General features: G+C 43.6%; 1 protein-coding gene across 1 annotated transcript in view; it reads left to right on the forward strand.

Annotated features, from left to right (window-relative positions):
• The window catches only part of RAB38 (RAB38, member RAS oncogene family), a 63,528-nt gene that overhangs the window by 28,398 nt on the left and 18,378 nt on the right, over window positions 1-16,752 (forward strand). Inside the window, exon 2 of the mRNA XM_040422643.1 lies at window positions 8,218-8,498. Within this exon, the coding sequence (XP_040278577.1) occupies window positions 8,218-8,498 (281 nt within the window). The remainder of the gene's footprint in view (window positions 1-8,217; window positions 8,499-16,752) is intronic.

The following is a 16,752-nucleotide window of genomic DNA, read 5'->3' on the forward strand; positions in this document are numbered from 1 at the left end:
CTCAACTTTGTTTATTTGATGTTTGATAATACCTCGCCCAATCGTGTACCCTAAGTACTTTGTCTCTTTCTGCCCAATGGCAAATTTTTTTGGATTTGCTGTCAAACCCGCGTCCCTAATAGAATTCAGGACGGCTTGCACCCTGGGTAGATGACTTTCCCAATCCGGGCTATAGATTATCACATTGTCTAAATAGGCAGCTGCGTATTTACGATGTGGTCTTAAAATTTTGTCCATCATCCTCTGGAATGTGGCTGGGGCTCCATGCAAACCAAAGGAAAGGACTACATATTGAAAATGGCCACCCGGGACACTGAAAGCTGTTTTTTCTTTGACCTCATAAGTCAATGGTACTTCCCAGTAACCTTTTGCAAGGTCTAATGTGGTAAAAAAACTGGCATTACCAAGCCTATCAATTAGCTCATCCACTCGAGGCATTGGATAAGCATCAAACTTTGAGACAGCATTCAGTTTTCTGAAGTCATTACAGAAACGTATGGTGCCATCAGGTTTGGGAATCAAGACTATAGGACTAGACCAGTCACTATGGGACTCCTCTATAACCCCTAACTGAAGCATTGTTTGGATTTTTGGGGAAATTAGCTTTACGCCTAGCCTCAGGTATTCTATAAGGCTTTTGGTTTACTCTGACCCCTGGTTCGGTTATGATATCATGTTTGATTATATATGTTCGACTAGGTAGCTCAGAAAAGACATCTTTATTTTTCTGTACAAATACCTTTGTCTCTTGGGTTTAAGATCCTGACAAGGTGTCTGCAATCTTTATCTCTGGTATCTCAGTGCTAAATCCCTTTTTGCAATTATTGTTAGCTGCTAACACCTCTTGGTCCTTCCAGGGTTTGATTAGGTTCACATGATAAATTTGGTAGGGCTTAAGTCTACCTGGTTGATGAACCGGTAATTCATTTCTGCCACCTTCTCGATAATTTCATAAGGCCCTTGCCATTTAGCCAAAAAATTTCTTTCTACAGTGGGAACAAGGACGAGTACCCTATCACCAGGGTTAAAGTTTAGCAGACCTGTTGTAAACCCGGGACTGACTCTCCTGAGCTGCTATTTAGAATGTACAGTTGTTTTCAAAATTATTCAACCCCCACTGAAATTGAGTGTTTTGGCCAGTTTGACATTGATTTTGATCATTTCAGTCATCTTGTTTAAAATTAAATCAAAGAGGCACTTGTAAGTCTTTTCTGTGCTCACATCATTATCAGTTTTATTCAACCCCCAAGTGACATTCAATCTTAGTACTTAGTACAACATCCTTTTCCAGTTATAACAGCTTTTAAACGTGAAGCATAGCTTGACACAAGTGTCTTGCAGTGATCTACGGGTATCTTCGCCCATTCTTCATGGGCAAAAGCCTCCAGTTCAGTCACATTCTTAGGCTTGCGCGCTGCAACTGCTTTCTTTAAGTCCCACCAGAGGTTCTCAATCGGATTTAAGTCTGGTGACTGCGATGGCCACTTCAAAATGTTCCAGCCTTTAATCTGCAACCATGCTCTAGTGGACTTGGAGGTATGCTTCGGTTCATTGTCCTGTTGAAAGGTCCAACGTCTCCCAAGCCTCAGGTTTGTGACGGACTGCATCACATTTTCATCCAATCTCCTGGTACTGAAGAGAATTCATGGTACCTTGCACACGCTGAAGCTTCCCTGTACCTGTAGAAGCAAAACAGCCCCAAAGCATGATTGACCCCCCCCCCCCCCCGCCATGCTTCACAGTAGGCAAGGTGTTCTTTTCTTCATAGGCCTTGTTCTTCTTCCTCCAAACATAGCGTTGATGCATGGGCCCAAACAGTTCAAATTTTGTTTCATCAGTCCACAGAACACTATCCCAAAACGTTTGTGGTTTGTCCACATGACTTTTGGCATACTGCAGTCGACTCTTCTTATTCTTTGGAGACAGCAAGGGGGTGCGCCTGGGAGTTCTGGCATGGAGGCCTTCATTGCGCAGTGTGCGCCTTTTTGTCTGAGCTGAAACTTCAGTACCCACATCTGACAAATCTTTTTTCAGTTCCTCAGCAGTCACACGGGGACTTTTCTCCACTTTGCGCTTCAGGTAGCGCACAGCAGTCGAAGTCAGCATCTTCTTTCTGCCACAACCAGGTAGCGTTTCAACAGTGCCCTTTGCCTTGAATTTGCGAATGATGCTTCCTATGGTGTCTCTTGGTATGTTTAACATCTTTGCAATCTTCTTATAGCCATTGCCCTTCCTGTGAAGAGAAATCACCTCTTCTCTTGTCTTCCTGGACCATTCTCTTGACTTCACCATGTTTGTAAACACACCAGTAAATGTCTAGAAGGACCTGAGTATCACAGTCCTTTTAAATCTGCCTAATTGGTGCTTATTATGCTTGATTGCTGCTCCTTGACATCCACAGGTGTTTTCAATACCTGATCGAAAACACTTGAATGAACCTCTGTTCTTAAGAGTGGTAGTCTTTAAGGGGTTGAATAATTGTGTCAATGAAGAAATCACAAAAAAAACATTTAATACTGTATTACAAAAACAATTGATGTCATTTTAGTTGCATTTGGTTCTTTAAAAAGTCCTTGTAAGAATTCATTCTGAACACAATTACAAATGTACACTAAATTCCCTAAAACCCTTTACAGCATTGGGGGTTGAATAATTTGGAACACAACTGTATAAGACAGGAACCTAGGTGAAATGTAGACTCCTTCTACCACTTTCCCCCTTGTCCTGTCACAGTGGGTAATGCCAGATAATGCCAAAAGTTTCTATCTTTGACTTACTATCATATGTTAGTTTGAGTACCTGACCCTACAGAGCCACTCTTTGTTAAGTACTGTTGGTAAAGAAAATTTTGAGTGAACAGCGGTAGGACCCCATCAGAGAACTTCTCATATCTCAGGTTCCTGAACCCCAAGAGTAGTGGATGGAATATTTTAAAAAAAGCAACAGCACAAGTTAGGACACAAAGGTATGGTCGGCTTTATAAAACCTACTGTCAAATCCCCCGTTAGGGAATTCTGAACTCTGGAGAGCAGCTACAAAGAGTATCCCTCTCTCTCTCTCTCTCTCTGGAGGACTCTGAATGGTCAGCCATCAAACAAGTGACCTATTGATTTTGAATAAAACAGTGCAATACCTCATTTTCCCTTTGGGAGTGCTGCAGGGAAATTGAACATGTGCTGACAGTTTTCTCTGCAGATTACTGCGATCACTTGTGGTCCAAACACCTTAACCTTGTCAGGGGATTGTCTAAATATTCTGATTAGGCTTTCTAGTCAGAAGTAACATACTGCACATCACAACAGACAGAGGAGATATTTTAGTTTGTATCTCTGATTATCTTTCCACTCTACGCCCTGCCAGGAAATAATGGGTAAGAAAGCTTCTGTTGAAGGACACATGACTCCACGGCTTATCTGATATCTCCGCTCATTGCCATCATGAGACACAATTCAGTTAAACTGTAAATAAGTGACCCCACGTTCCTTTATGACAATGGGATGTAACATAGTAACATAGTTTAAAAGGCTGAAAAAAGACATCTGTCCATTCAGTTCAGCCTGAATATGCCTAATTTAGGCTACTTTCACACTGGCGTTTTTGCTTTCCGTTTGTGAGATCCGTTCAGGGCTCTCACAAGCGGTCCAAAAAGGATCAGTTTGACCCTAATGCATTCTGAATGGAAAAGGATCCGCTCAGAATGCATGAGTTTGCCTCCGTTCCGCCTCCATTCCGCTTTGGAGGCGGACACCAAAACGGTGTCCGTCTGACGAAACTGAGCCAAAGACATAGCCAAGACGGATCCGTCTTGAACACCATTGAAAGTCGATGGAGGACGGATCCGTTTTCTATAGTGTCATAGAAAACGGATCTGTCCCCATTGACTTACATTGTGTGTTTTCTATGACACTATAGAAAACAGATCCGTCCTCGATTGACTTCAATGGTGTTCAAGACGGAACCGTCTTGACTATGTTAAAGATAATACAAACGGATCCGTTCTGAACGGATGCAGACGTTTGTATTATCTGAACGGATCCGTCTGTGCAGATCCATGATGGATCCACACCAAACGCGAGTGTGAAATTAGCCTTAGGCATATTTCAGCTTGATAAATGACCCCCTTAGTTTTTAATGCTGTCTCCGTACATTATTAAAATGTATGGTCTCAAAGTAGGCAAAATTTGTATTGGCCGAAGTAGCGTGAGACTCCAGTGAATTAATTCAGTAATCACATCTGCCTCTTTAAAGGGAACCCGTCAACAACTTTATGGTGACCTCACTGAGGGCAGCATAAAGTAGTGACAGAAATGCTGATGTCAGCGGTGTGTCACTCATGAGCTAAAAGTAAGTGGTTGCTGAGAACCAGCATCATAATCATTGCAGCCCAGGCCTTGAAAAGAGTCAAATCTACCTGAGAAGAGTCCTGGTTATTCCTAATCTCCTGCTCTCCCGCCCATCTGCTGATGGTTGGCAGGTCTCTCCTAGAGAGAAAGGGAGAAAACTATGTACAGGGAGTGCAGAATTATTAGGCAAGTTGTATTTTTGAGGATTAATTTTATTATTGAACAACAACCATGTTCTCAATGAACCCAAAAAACTCATTAATATCAAAGCTGAATATTTTTGGAAGTAGTTTTTAATTTGTTTTTAGTTTTAGCTATTTTAGGGGGATATCTGTGTGTGCAGGTGACTATTACTGTACATAATTATTAGGCAACTTAACAAAAAACAAATATATACCCATTTCAATTATTTATTTTTACCAGTGAAACCAATATAACATCTCAACATTCACAAATATACATTTCTGACATTCAAAAACAAATCAGTGACCAATATAGCCACCTTTCTTTGCAAGGACACTCAAAAGCCTGCCATCCATGGATTCTGTCAGTGTTTTGATCTGTTCACCATCAACATTGCGTGCAGCAGCAACCACAGCCTCCCAGACACTGTTCAGAGAGGTGTACTGTTTTCCCTCCTTGTAAATCTCACATTTGATGATGGACCACAGGTTCTCAATGGGGTTCAGATCAGGTGAACAAGGAGGCCATGTCATTAGATTTTCTTCTTTTATACCCTTTCTTGCCAGCCACGCTGTGGAGTACTTGGACGCGTGTGATGGAGCATTGTCCTGCATGAGAATCATATTTTTCTTGAAGGATGCAGACTTCTTCCTGTACCACTGCTTGAAGAAGGTGTCTTCCAGAAACTGGCAGTAGGACTGGGAGTTGAGCTTGACTCCATCCTCAACCCGAAAAGGCCCCACAAGCTCATCTTTGATGATACCAGCCCAAACCAGTACTCCACCTCCACCTTGCTGGCGTCTGAGTCGGACTGGAGCTCTCTGCCCTTTACCAATCCAGCCACGGGCCCATCCATCTGGCCCATCAAGACTCACTCTCATTTCATCAGTCCATAAAACCTTAGAAAAATCAGTCTTGAGATATTTCTTGGCCCAGTCTTGACGTTTCAGCTTGTGTGTCTTGTTCAGTGGTGGTCGTCTTTCAGCCTTTCTTACCTTGGCCATGTCTCTGAGTATTGCACACCTTGTGCTTTTGGGCACTCCAGTGATGTTGCAGCTCTGAAATATGGCCAAACTGGTGGCAAGTGGCATCTTGGCAGCTGCACGCTTGACTTTTCTCAGTTCATGGGCAGTTATTTTGCGCCTTGGTTTTTCCACACGCTTCTTGCGACCCTGTTGACTATTTTTAATGAAACGCTTAATTGTTCGATGATCACGCTTGAGAAGCTTTGCAATTTTAAGAGTGCTGCATCCCTCTGCAAGATATCTCACTATTTTTGACTTTTCTGAGCCTGTCAAGTCCTTCTTTTGACCCATTTTGCCAAAGGAAAGGAAGTTGCCTAATAATTATGCACACCTAATATAGGGTGTTGATGTCATTAGACCACACCCCTTCTCATTACAGAGATGCACATCACCTAATATGCTTAATTGGTAGTAGGCTTTCGAGCCTATACAGCTTGGAGTAAGACAACATGCATAAAGAGGATGATGTGGTCAAAATACTCATTTGCCTAATAATTCTGCACGCAGTGTAGAAGACTGTCAGTCATCAGCAGGTGGGCAGGAGAGCAGGAAGTCATGAATAACCAGGACTCTTCTCAGGTGGCCGTGACTCTTTTCCAGGCCCAGTCTGTAATGATTGTGATGTTGGTTCTCGGCAACCACTTACTTTTAACTTATAAATGACAGACAGGCTGAAATCAACTCGTATGGGCAGCATAAAGTTGATGACAGGTTCCCTTTAAAAACATTTTAAAATAGAAATCCTAATTGGCTTTTGGTACCAAAGCAATCGAAGCATAATTAGGTCCAAAGTTTATGAAAAAATGTATTCATAATGAATCCGAATTTCCTTGCGCTTCATGGTAACAAATCAGTTTTTAATAAAATGACGGCTGTACGTGTTACAAAGTGAAAGTAAGAAGCCTGAGAACACAAGATCACCCATAATGCTGTGCAGAGAGCCAATCCTTAGATCGCCATCCCCTGTGATGTCACAGCCCTATAAAACCCTCATCCCGTGCGGTCTCCGCCATTGTCCTGTGAGCTGAGCATAGGGAGAGACATGGCAAGCGCTCATGCACTAGGGTAAGTCTTGTTAATAATGATTAATAGAAGAATATTGGAGAGGGAGAGAGCAGGGGGAGTGCAGGGAGACTGCAGGGACAGTGCAGGGGGAGTGCAGGGAGACTGCAGGGACAGTGCAGAGAGAGTGCAGGGACAGTGCAGGGAGAGTGTATCACGGTGTGCACCATGTTCTAGTGTACCGAGATTTAGAGTTAGCATGGAGTTTACCATGGCAGGCCTGGAAAGCTTCAGAACAACCGATTGGAGCCCAGCTATTTCACTGCGGGGGCTCCGATCAGAAGGCATCCCTCTGCCTTACCTCTCAGATGCTACGATCTGTGTTGATCGCAGCATCCGAGGGGTTAAATGACGAGTTTCAGCGGGATTACCATTCCCCATCATTATGGCCGGGTGTCTGCTGTATGATACAGGCGGCACCTGCCACGTATCAAGCGGGCTCTCAGTCTGCCCCATACATTACCTCAGCCATCGTGACGTACAGGTATACCTGATTTATAGCGATTTGGGACAAATTAATTCAAAACAAATAAAATTTCTTGTCTAACTTCGGCAAAGTTGGCGAATCAAATTTTTCTAAACTTCGTTCATCTCTAGTAACAGCCATAGCACCCCCATAACAGTGAAACAACACGGTCATCGTGAGTGACAACCATAGTGCTGTTATACAGTAACAGTGAAAGCTATAGAGCCCCCATAACAGTGACAGCCACACTGCCATCATGACTGACAACCAGACTACCCCCATAGCAGTGACAGCCAGCCATCATAACAGTGACAGCCACACTGGCATCATGTGACAACTATAGTGCCCCCGTAATAGTGCCAGTCACAATGTTCCCTAGCACAGTAAAATCACCATTGATGGTTCATAGACTCCATCTCCTCCACATTGTACATCTGAGTCAGATATCCTCCACCTCTCTTCTCATACTTCTGATGATGTCAGAGAATCATGATGTTGCACCCTTCCCCCCGGGTCCATCCCCTGTGCTTTGAACTGCAGATCCGCTTGTTCTGATTGGCATTTTATAAAAATACTGTAATGTTGAACCATGTTATAGTGTGGCTGCTCTGCATCTTTCGAATGTCAGACGAGTGACCATACATACATCCTCTTTTTCCAGGACACGTCCTCTTTCTGGGACCTAAAAAATTAGTTTTACCAAAAATATCCTGGATTCTCAAGGTACAGTTCTGTAATGCGCCCTGCTATTACATTTTATCAGCCTGGACATGCTAGGAGTTGTAGTGCTCTCCTCTTATACCTTATGCCTATTATGTCCTCTGATGCCGGTATATATTGTATATTACATTATTCCTTCTGTGTGTTGTATTGTTACCCCCTTTCCCGGGTATGGTGTCCTCCTTTTGGGGGGGTTATCAAAGTGGTCACACTACCTTTGTGCGTTAATTCCCTGCCATTCTCTGCTTGCTTAGAGTGAATTGGAACATTCTGCTGTGATCCATCAGCGTGTTGGATTGGACTGAGATCACTGGGGGGGGGGGAGGGGTAGAATGTCCACAGCAGCACAGAGGATGTCAGAGCAGGCGTTAATCCTCAGTTTTCTTCATTCTCATTTGTGTTTTACTTTCATCCTCAGGCCAGGAGCGATTTGGGAACATGACAAGGGTCTACTACAGAGAAGCTGTTGGAGCCTTCATCGTCTTTGATGTAACAAGGCCGGCTACCTTTGATGCCGTAACAAAGTGGAAAGAGGATTTAGACTCAAAATTGACTCTCTCTAATGGTTTGCCAGTTTCGGCAGTACTTCTAGCCAACAAATGTGACCAGGGCAAAGATGGCTTTAAAAACATCTGCACCAAAATGGACCAGTTCTGCAAGGAGCACGGCTTTGTGGGCTGGTTTGAAACCTCAGCAAAGGTACGTGCCCGAAAAACCGTGGCTCATAAAGTTACCCTGTGATACCCTAGGCCAGGGATGGCCAACCTGTGGCTCTCCAGCTATAGTAAAACTACAATTCCCACCATGCCTTGCTGTAGGCTAATAGCTGTAGGCAGTCTGGGCATGTTGGGAGTTGTAGTTTTGCAACAGCTGGAGAGCCGCAGGTTGGCCATGCCTGCCCTAGGCAATGGCCGCATTGGTCTCCTCTCTGTATAATCATCTCTACCCCCACCACAGCCTGCTTTACAACTTTATTATAGCTTATTATTAATACAGTGAAACATCTTTGATAACATAGCTGCAATGGCAAATGGTCTTCTAGAGGGGTCCCCTTAAAAAAAGACCGATATATAAAAGAGATAAGGAAAGGGCATAATCATTCAGGACTGACTATTCAGAGGTGACCCACATGCTCCTGGTCAGTAAGAGCACTGCATCACCCTTAAAGGAGTTTCCAGTACTTGGATAGTCCATCAGTATCTCATCAATGGAGGTCCAACTCCTACCACCACCGCTGATCAGGTGAATGAAGGCATTGCGTTTTCTTTGTACCCTTTATACCAAGCAGAGATCTGTATATGTAGTTATGTCTACAGCCACAACCAGATGTACAGCATTGTGTATGAAGACAATGAAAGCAACGGTTACAGGTACGGACAGGAGTCGGACCTCCTCTGATCAGATATAGATGGCCAACCCAAAGGATAGGCCATCTATAATAAAGTCTAGGAAAACAACTATAAATTAGAAGTTCTCAAACTTTCTAAGACCAGGGTCCATACATTATAATGAAACCTGGGTGAGTCTGTGACTAAACGTTTGTTCCCATCAATTCTGGTCAGACAACCCCTTTAATTTTTAGAGACATTCTCTCTTCCCAATCATTCCTTCTTCACAAACCATCATAGGTGGCTGGTGGGACAGCACTATTGTGTTTGCATGTTTTATCTGTAACCTTTTCGCTACTCTATTAACCCCTTTACTGCCCTAGATCATCATTAGTTGTTTACAAATAGCCACGTTGAGATTCTAAAGTGGCTGTCTGTTTTATGAGTAGTCATAGAAGGGGGTCTTCAACTCCAGACCCTCCTCTATCAACCAGAACTGCTTCAGAGAGAAGCCCCCACTTAGCAGGACCTGGCTTATCCACCCACTGATTTAAATGGGCAGCATGTAATGCTATTATTAAAATAAGAAAATATATAAGTTACAGCTCAGTTGATAGAAGGACATGTTCTTCATTAGATGATGTCTCTTTAATGCCAATTAGGTCTCTGTTACTGTGATCTGTATACAGGGTAATGCAGGGAAGACATAGTTCATGACACTCTGGCTGTGCTACCCAGGTCTCCAGTTAAATGTAGTATTAGTAGTTCTGCAGAAGCTGAGGTGTGTATTATGAGGTACTGCAGTAGCAAAGGTCTGTATTAAGATGTTCTGCATCAGCTGAGGTGTTGTTATGATGTTCTGCAGCAGCTGATGTGTGTATTATGAGGTTCTGCAGCAGCTGAGTTGTGTATTATGAGGTTCTGCAGCAGGTGAGGTGTGTATTATGAGGTTCTGCAGCAGCTGAGGTGTGTATTATGAGGTTCTGCAGCAGCCGAGGTGTGTATTATGAGGTTCTGCAGCAGCTGAGGTGTGTATTATGATTTTCTGCAGCAGCTGAGGTGTGTATTATGAGGTTCTGCAGCAGCTGAGGTGTGTATAATGATGTTCTGCAGCAGATGAGGTGTGTATTATGAGGTTCTGCAGCAGCCGAGGTGTGTATTATGAGGTTCTGCAGCAGCTGAGGTGTGTAATATGAGGTTCTGCAGCAGTGTCAGCATTTTAGATGTGCTTAGTTGTAAAAACAGCTCTGTCCTATGGATCTGTCCAAAACAGATCCATGAGACTATGTTCAGATTTGCAAACTGTGGGACCCTCACCTGTCTGTAGAATAGGGGGTCCCCTAACCCCATCCCACCTCACCCCATCCTAGTGGTCACCACATCCAGACTGCAAGAGGAGGCATGGAAAGAGCCGTGCTACATTGCTTTCAGAACTCCACAGCCGGCTCAGCTGATTCGGTAAACCCGGACACCTCTCACAGTCTGAATGTGACAGCCAGTGAGATGAGCCGAGTCAGAGGACCCCCATTTTTGAGATAGATGAGGATCCCAAAGGTGTGGGACTGGCATACAGTATATCAGACATTCATAACATATCCTGTGGAAACACTTCTTCAAACTCTTGACCCGACCACTTTCAATGAATACAACATTTTTTGTAACTAAATTTTCCACCCAATTTACTTTTTCAGCCTCCACGAATGAATTAATTTAGCAGTGACAGACTTTCAAAGGTTCATATTTTTAAGCTTCAATTAGTAACAGGAACAATCAACAGCTCAGAATATTAATCAGCCGTGGGAACTGGGAAGGTTAAAGGGACCCTGACATCTGTGTTTGAAACTGCCTACAGTACCATTTTCATCTGGTTATGGTGTTTCAGAAGTGACTCTCAATTTCTTTGTGAAAATGCACCTTTATTCTAGTATTAACTTGTTGAAGTCAAGGAGGCCGGTGCAAACCTCCTGAAAGTCAGGCTTTCCCCACCCGCATCCCTCCTCCTGCAGCTTCATTGACATTCTCCAGGCCAGGGAACATCATCCCCTGTTCTCAGGAGATCCCTCAACTGGTGGAACGTGGTCCTCAACTGATGGAACGAGGTCCACTTGGGATGCCATCTCTTTGGACCCTGAAGACCTGCATTGGAGGAGGGCAGCATCTTTTCGGATGCGTCTTTGACAGCAGGTCTGCTGTCAGGAGTGGAACTAAAGCTGTCCAGATGCTGGATAGTGTCAGGACAAGGCAGGTTCTTGTATCTGGAATTAAGGAGGTCGGGGGAAGGATTTGTTTTGGGGGCCTGGTTGGGTGTCTGAATGAGTTTAGGCATCTGATCTGGGGTGTCAATTAGTTTAAGTGTCTGAATTAGTTTGGAAGTCCGGGGTTTTAATAATTTTTTGGTCTGGTTTGATTTTTCCACTAAAAAACTAGTTCTAAAAAGTGTTTGAAATGTATAAGAAGATGTCATGTTTACCGTTGGTGTTCAGCTCTGACCTTCACCTGACCACAGGCCTTCACTAAAACTAGCTTACTACTCTGGTCTAGACAGTAAAGCTGTGTGAGTGTGCTTAATGGCAGCTGCAATAGATGGGAGTCAATGGCAAGGAGATATCATAGATAATTACAGTCTCCAGGAAGTGCTAGCTCCTCCCCAGAGACCAGGGTGTGGCAGGGGAGATGCATACACAGTTATATCTGTGTACATAATGTTAACATCTTGACTTAACAATAACAGACCTGTCCTTAACTTATAATAATGTGACTCTGCTCATTCTGTCCCAGTCTACACAGCAAAGTAGGCAAATGAGCTCCAGAGGACACCTTCAGAGTACTTTGACTGCTCTACCGAGCAGTGTGTACATTTTTAGTATATTTCAAGATTTTATGTTTATAGCAACATAAAGCAACCACAAATGTTTTTTTTTATATGTTTATAATAAAAACCTGATTGAAATAATGTCTATGACGATATCTTCCTTTTAAAGAGGTTCTCCAGCCCTTTCACATATTCACTAATCAGTATCAACCTGTGTAGGGAGCATGTTTTACATAGTACTTACCAGTCCCTCGCTCCTCCTACCTACCTTCTCCATATTCCACAGCGCTTTATAGATATTATCATCACTCGCTGTCCCCAGTGGAACTCACGGTCTACTGTAAGTTCTTTATCGGGATGTCTTTGGAGTGTGGGAGGAAAACAAACTACCTGGAGGAAACCCACACAAACACAGGGAGAACATACAGACTTCATTCAGATGTCCTTGACCGAATTCCAACCTAGGATCATAATGCTGTAAGCAGGGGTGCACCTGGCCTTTCTGCTGCCTGAGAGTAAAATTGAAATGGGGCTTCTCCTCTTCCTCTGTGCCAAACTCTCAGTCCAACCCCTTTCCAATGTTGCCAAAACAGAATTTTTTCTGGAGAAGTTGTCCCAAAATCAAGGACAGACAATATTTTTTTATGGACATGTTGGAAAACCATAATGAATTATAAAAAGTAATACATGTGAATAGCTCAATATACTTATAACGTATTACCAGCATGATGATAATTACCACCAAAATATTCCACTCAAGTACCACCAGCCTCAAAAAAAATCATGGACACAATAATTTTTTTTTACAGGAAAAAAATTGGCTATTTTTACGGACCGTCTAGACATTTCTGGACGGTTGACAACCCTGCCGCTCCCCCAGCCCTAGTGTTAAAAACAGATTTTGGGCGGACATTACATACCGTGCTAGAAAACATAAAGAGAAATACAATACCACATACCTCTTATATCCAGTGATGTCTCCTCTAATGTAGGCGCTCTCTTTCCTCATCTTCTACATTAGGACCAGACCTTCTTGGTGATTTCTTTTAGCTGCCTTTCGTCAATGCAGAGCTTGCCACACAGACATCTTAAGTCACTCACTTTTAAATCATTCCCCCCTCCGGGTACCCCAACATTGTCATCGTAATGCTATCCTGAATACTATGCCGCCATGTGCTCCACAATGCCCACAAACACTATACTGCAGAAATAAAAGTGCCATTCAGATAGCCCCCCATACTAATAGTTCTCCCCAAAGTCCCACCAATAGTAATAGTGCTCCCAGACTGCCCCATACAGTACTACCAATAGCAATAATACTCCCCAAGAGTGCCCCCATTAGTAGCAATGCCCTCCATATTATGTCCCAAAAAATATCCCCACTGTACCCCCATTAGTAATAATTTCACTGTAGTGCCCCCAGTACAAATAAGGTCCCCCTATTGTGCCCCCAGCAGTAACAAGGCTCCTCTATAGAGCCCCCAGTTGTAAGGCCCCTATAATGGCCCAGCATTTATAATGCATCCTGTAGTAGCTTCAACATTTATAAAGCCCCTCTGTAGTGCCCTCAGTATTAATAATGCCTCTGCTGTGCCCCCCCTGTAGTTATAATGTCCCCTATAGCACCCCAGTATTTATAATGCCCACCTACAGTTTTAACTCCCATGTAGTCCCCTGTATTATAATGCCTCCATCATACCCATATGTATAATGCCCCCTGTATTATTGTGTACCCCTTAGTGCCCCCTGTATTATAATGTCCCCTGTAGTGCTCCAGCCCTGGCTTCAAGGCAAATGCATCAGATTCCGGCCTCCATGCCTTAAACCACATTTATTACACCAATGTGCCCAATGATGGGGTGTTAATTCGCAGAAAGTGGGTGTCCCTTCATTGAGAAAAGGGGTGTTACTTAAGACTGAAGTGAATGGGAACAGCGCTGCAGTAATCAGCTCCATCCACTGCACAATGGATGGAGCTGTGAATTCCTGGTGCTGACGTTACTGCAGAAGAGATAATTGGCGGGGGCACGGAGTGTCAGATCACATAGTGATGGCCTATCCTACACCGTAAACAGTTGGATAGCCCCTGTAGGTTTATGACCGTACTTGCTCTTTAACATCACCATTAAAAGCTTCAGATTGGCAGATGATTCTTCTTTTTACTGGTCTTCAGTAATATCGTCCCTGCCACTTCTCAGATTTCCTAGAAATTGAATAAGAGTAACATTTGCAAGGATTTGGTACGGTATGCTGTGCTGAGAGCACTTAGAGGTAGGTCATAATTTGCTGGAGTGTTCTTGTCTGGAGAAGTTTCAGCTGCAGGACACAGGAGATTTTTTTGCATTGCTTGATGCTGATATACTGTAGGTTTCAGCCTCCTGAAACTCAACAGATTTTGATCCCTATACATTACTAAGCGTAAGTTTACTTCTGGCGCATAGCCCTGGCCCTCCGTGGCCCCTTTTGGGATGGTATGTGCATGTACACACTTACCAACATTGTAGTTGACAATTCAGGGCATATAAGCCCCATCCTAGGAACACCACAAACCCACCCAGTGCCACCCACTTACAGTGAGGAACAGAAGTATTTGAACACCCTGCAATTTTGCGGTTCTAAGTTCTCCCACTTAGAAATCATGAAGGGGTCTGACATTCACATTGTAGGTGCATTCCCACTCTGAGAGACAGAATTTTTTTTAAAAATTCAGGAAATCACATTGTATGATCTTTTAAGAATTGATTTGTCTTGCACTGCTGAACATAAGTATTTGAACACCTTAGAAAATCAGTGTTAATATTTGGTACAGAAGCCTTTGTTTGCAATTACAGAGGTCAAACGTTTCCTGTAGTTCTTGACCAGGTTTGCACACACTGCAACAGGGATTTTGGCCCACTCCTCCACACAGATCTCCTCTAGATCTGTCAGGTTTCGGGGCTGTCGCTGAGCAACACTGAGTTTCAGCTCCCTCCAAAGATGTTCTATTGGATTTAGGTCTGGAGACTGGCTAGGCCACTCCAGAACCTTGATATGCTTCTTACAGAGCCACTCCTTGGTTATCCTGGCTGTGTGCTTTGGGTCGTTGTCATGCTGGAAGACCCAGCCACGACCCACCTTTAATGCTCTGACTGAGAGAAGGAGGTTGTTGCTCAAAATCTCACAATAAATAGCCCCATTCATCCTCTCCTTAATATGGTGCAGTCGTCCTGTCCCCTTCGCAGAAAAGCACCCCCAAAGCATGATGTTACCACCCCCATGCTTCACAGTAGGGATGGTGTTCTTCGGATTCAACTCATCCTTCTTTTTCCTCCAAACACGAGTGACGTTTAGACCAAAAAGTTCTACTTTGGTCTCATCTGACCACATGACTTTCTCCCATGCCTCCTCTAGATCATCCAGATGGTCATTGGCAAACTTCAGACGGGCCTGGACATGTGATGACTTGAGCAGGGGAACCTTCCGTGCAATGCATGATTTGAAGCCATGACGGCGTAGTGTTCTACCGACAGTGACCTTTGAAACTGTGGTCCCAGATCTCTTCATGTCATTGACCAGCTACTCCCTTGTAGTTCTGGGCTGATTCCTCACCTTTCTTATCATCAGTGATACCCCACGAGGTGAGATCTTGCATGGAGCCCCATTCCGAGGAAGACTGACAGTCGTCTTTAGGCTCTTCAATTTTCTAACAATTGCTCCAACAGTTGATCTATTTTCACCAAGCTGCTTGGCAATTGCCCCGTAGCCCTTTCCAGCCTTGTGGAGGTCCACAATTTTGTCTCTGGTGTTTCTTGACAGCTCTTTGGTCTTGCCCATGGTAGTAGTTGGCGTCTGACTGACTGTGGGGTGGACAGGTGTCTTTAACCCCTTAAGGACTTATGACGTACCGGTACGGCATGTTTCCCGAGTCCTTAAGGACCCATGACGTACTGGTACGTCATAACTTTAAAACAAAATTGCGGCGGGGGTTAATAGGAACAGGATGTCCGCTGAAATCATTCAGCGGGCATCCTGTCACAACCCTGTGTCGGCGATCGCGGTTTACCTGCGGTTTGCGGCGGCGTGTGGCGGTGCCATTGGGTCCCCATGCGGGTGTAGGGGGGACCCGATGGCATGGAAGGCAGCGCGATGCCTAAGGAAGGCATCGCACTGCCTTCTGGTGACAAGCCTGTGAGATCCAGCCCCCTGGATCTCACAGGCCGGAAGCTGTATGAGTAATACACACAGTATTACTCATACAGCCAATGCATTCCAATACAGAAGTATTGGAATGCATTGTAAAGGATTAGACCCCCAAAAGTTCAAGTCCCAAAGTGGGACAAAAAATAAAGTGAAAAAAAAAGTTGAAAAAATAAGTTTCCCCCCAAAAAAATTTAAGTTTCAAGTAAAAATAAACAAAAACGTCATTTTCCCCAAATAAAGTTTAAAAAAATTGGTAAAAAATAGGGGGAAAAAAAAGTATACATATTAGGTATCGCCGCGTCCGTATCGACCGGCTCTATAAAAATATCACATGACCTAACCCCTCAGATGAACACCGTAAAAAATAAAAAATAAAAACTGTACTAAATAAACTATTTTTTGTCACCTTACATCACAAAAAGTGTAATAGCAAGCGATAAAAAAGTCACACGCACCCCAAAATAGTGCCAATAGAACCGTCATCTCATCCCGCAAAAATCATACCCTACCCAAGGTAATCGCCCAAAAACTGAAAAAATTATGGCTCTCAGACTATGGAAACACTAAAACATGATTTTTTTTGTTTCAAAAAATAAATCATTGTGTAAAACTTACATAAATAAAAAAAAAGTAT

The sequence above is a fragment of the Bufo bufo genome, chromosome 3 (assembly GCF_905171765.1).
Source record: "Bufo bufo chromosome 3, aBufBuf1.1, whole genome shotgun sequence".
In the NCBI taxonomy this organism is placed as follows: Eukaryota; Metazoa; Chordata; class Amphibia; order Anura; family Bufonidae; genus Bufo; species Bufo bufo.